Source organism: Seriola lalandi, unplaced genomic scaffold, assembly GCF_002814215.2.
Source record: "Seriola lalandi dorsalis isolate HSWRI2012SDOR001 ecotype SW California unplaced genomic scaffold, Sedor1 jcf7180002009898, whole genome shotgun sequence".
In the NCBI taxonomy this organism is placed as follows: domain Eukaryota; kingdom Metazoa; phylum Chordata; class Actinopteri; order Carangiformes; family Carangidae; genus Seriola; species Seriola lalandi.
The window spans coordinates 1-864 of record NW_019480551.1 but is presented as its reverse complement, the minus strand read 5'-3'; the positions used below and the strand labels follow the sequence as shown (position 1 = coordinate 864).

General features: G+C 44.4%; 1 protein-coding gene across 1 annotated transcript; it reads right to left on the bottom strand.

The window, feature by feature from the left end:
• Positions 1-6: 6 nt before the first annotated feature.
• On the bottom strand, positions 7-704 carry LOC111673167 (mitochondrial coenzyme A transporter SLC25A42-like; the record flags this gene model as incomplete). Its single annotated transcript, XM_023430847.2, has 2 exons — positions 7-388; positions 518-704. Coding segments are annotated over 2 exons (513 nt in total), but the record flags the coding sequence as incomplete, so codon positions are not given.
• Between the last annotated feature and the right edge of the window lie 160 nt (positions 705-864).

Genomic DNA, 864 nt, shown 5'->3' with positions numbered 1-864 from the left:
CACCTCTCTCATGCCAGTCTCATCTGTGCTTTTTCGCTTCCCCTCTGTCGCTCCTAACCGATTCAGTGAGTAAAGTAGCCCATCTGATGCAATTTGAGCAGAAGGCTGTGCGTGATGTCAAATGTGGTGAAGCTGATCCCCACGGCAACGGGCCCTTTAAGCCAGTTCATGCTCAAGCCTTTGTATAGTCCACGTACAACTCCCTCCTGTGTTACAATCTCACGCATGGTCCCCAGAATTGTGCCGTAGGATGAGCCGGTAACGCCGGCTGTCTGCATGCGCCTACGTACCACGTCCAGAGGGTACGAGGCAGACTGTCCAATCAGGCCTGCGCAGGCACCGAAGGCCAAGCGCTCATGAGGGTAAGGTTGGGATCGCTTCGTTTTTTCTACAGAGAGAGAAGAAAACACAAAGAAAGAAGGAGTTCAACATCTAACATATTCCAAATATTCATCTAAATATGTAAAATTTCACTGCACTGAACTGAAAGAAAAGGAAAAGTCTTATTTTTCATTACCTGTGTGTAGCTTCTTGAGGGTCTCGTATGTAAAGAATGTGATCCCTGCGTATGGGATGACACCCAGAATAGTGGGGGTGAAACCTCTGTAAAGGGTCTTCACACCTTCCTCTTGGGAGATGCGCACAAAAACATGCATGATGTTGCTGTACCTGTTGGGGGAAAAAGAAGTGTCAGACAACACAAATTATTTAATGTGTTCAAAAACATCTATCACTGCCAAAATGCAGAAACTACATATTTGGTCAATACTGACTTAAGATAAGAATCTGACTTTCTGACATCTGTTTAACCATATCAAAATTATCATTCCATAGAAAAGTGTAATTTGCCAACAATACACCATG